The 1,614-nt window shown below is 35.6% G+C and overlaps 1 protein-coding gene across 1 annotated transcript in view; it reads left to right on the forward strand.

The window, feature by feature from the left end:
* The window catches only part of LOC111087171 (latrophilin Cirl-like), a 60,764-nt gene that overhangs the window by 49,926 nt on the left and 9,224 nt on the right, over positions 1 to 1,614 (forward strand). The window contains exons 9-10 of the mRNA XM_022392873.1: positions 235 to 378; positions 913 to 1,121. Of these exons, the coding sequence (XP_022248581.1) occupies positions 235 to 378; positions 913 to 1,121 (353 nt within the window). The remainder of the gene's footprint in view (positions 1 to 234; positions 379 to 912; positions 1,122 to 1,614) is intronic.

The following is a 1,614-nucleotide window of genomic DNA, read 5'->3' on the forward strand; positions in this document are numbered from 1 at the left end:
GTATTTGATGTGAAGTTTTAACTTACAGAGATAGTATTTGATGTGAAGTTTTAACTTACAGAGATAGTATTTGATGTGAAGTTTTAACTTACAGAGATAGTATTTGACGTGAAGTTTTAACTTGCAGACATAGTATTTGATGTGAAGTTTTAACTTACAGAGATAGTATTTGATATGAAGTTTTATGATATTTTAAAGGAGAACATGAATAGGTATTTTCTTTTTAATAATTAGTGGTATCGGTGCGACGAATCCAAACATGGTCGATATCCGAGGTTCGATTCCCGACCTCTAAGGACGTGGAGGGATCTGAATGGACAAGAATGGAGGATTTTATCATTGTTCCTACACAAGCTCTACTTGGCGTTGCACAAAATGGTAAGGTGATGTAATTGTGAACAATTGTATAAGTTTTGTTAACACTAAAATATCAAATGTAAGTTTCTTTGCTTTATTGTTTAAAAGACACGGTAGAATAGACCCATCATGATTTTTTCAGCTCCAGGCCCATAAGGCCCTTAAGATGACCCTTTACAGGTTCCCGTGATACCTATTTGAATAAGCTAACTTCTTAGAAATCCATACAGAATCGTGAATATGCTAGCTTGAAACTTGGAGCGTGTACTTTAACCCATGTTAAAGACCTTGCGACATCTGGTCAACATCGATATGGTTAAATACACGCAGAAACTGCACGGAAATCAAGAAAATAAATTGAATATACCCGATTAAAGATGTATTCTGTCCTAGTTATGAAAGGGTGTAGTTAGTAGCTATTTTATTTACGACAAAAGCAATAGTGTACTATAACTAGAAAGAAATAATTACTTTTGATGAAATGATTTATTTGAAATGTTAAAACGCTTTTTGCTAAATCATTTACGGTATGTATACGTTTTTGTTTTTCTCCAGGAGTTGTGGACATTGTATTTTTAGCTTATAACAAGTTGGAAAACTTCTTAACCGCAGCAGATCGTGGAATATTCAGTCGACCCCTTTCGGCAGACAAGCAAAGTAATAGCTCGCACATAATCAACTCGAGGGTTCTGGCAGCGTCGGTTCGGCGCCATGGCTTGGCCAACCTTCATCAACCTGCAAAAATCGTCTTTAGGCATATCCAGGTGAGGAAACGAATTCTGTCAAGCTCTAAGCCCATAATATATATATATATAATATTGGGCATTTGTGGTAGTTGAAAGTGTACTTAATTTGTACGTCCGTGAAAATAAAAAAGTTTAAGTAATAAACAAAACGTTTATGAAACCGAAATGGTACTTATTTATATAATTCCATTCCATGAGTTAACATTAATTGCTTCTTGGTTTGTTTGTTTGGAATTGAGCGCAAAGATACACGGTGGGCTGTCTGTGCTTTGCCCACCACGGGTATCGAAACCCGGTTTCTAGCGTTGTAAGTTCGCAGACATACCGCTGTGCCACTAGGGAGTAATTGCTTCTTAAAACTGTGTACTTCGAGGCCATTTTATTCTTTATCTCAACATCAGTAATCTCTGTATGCACCCTGATAAAAATAAATGATGATAACAATAGGACAGTTCGTAAAACAAAGAGAGAAATACAAGAATTTAGTGAATTAGTTTGTTTTTTGTTTGTT

Source organism: Limulus polyphemus, unplaced genomic scaffold (genome assembly GCF_000517525.1).
Source record: "Limulus polyphemus unplaced genomic scaffold, Limulus_polyphemus-2.1.2 Scaffold1822, whole genome shotgun sequence".
Lineage (NCBI taxonomy): Eukaryota > Metazoa > Arthropoda > Merostomata > Xiphosura > Limulidae > Limulus > Limulus polyphemus.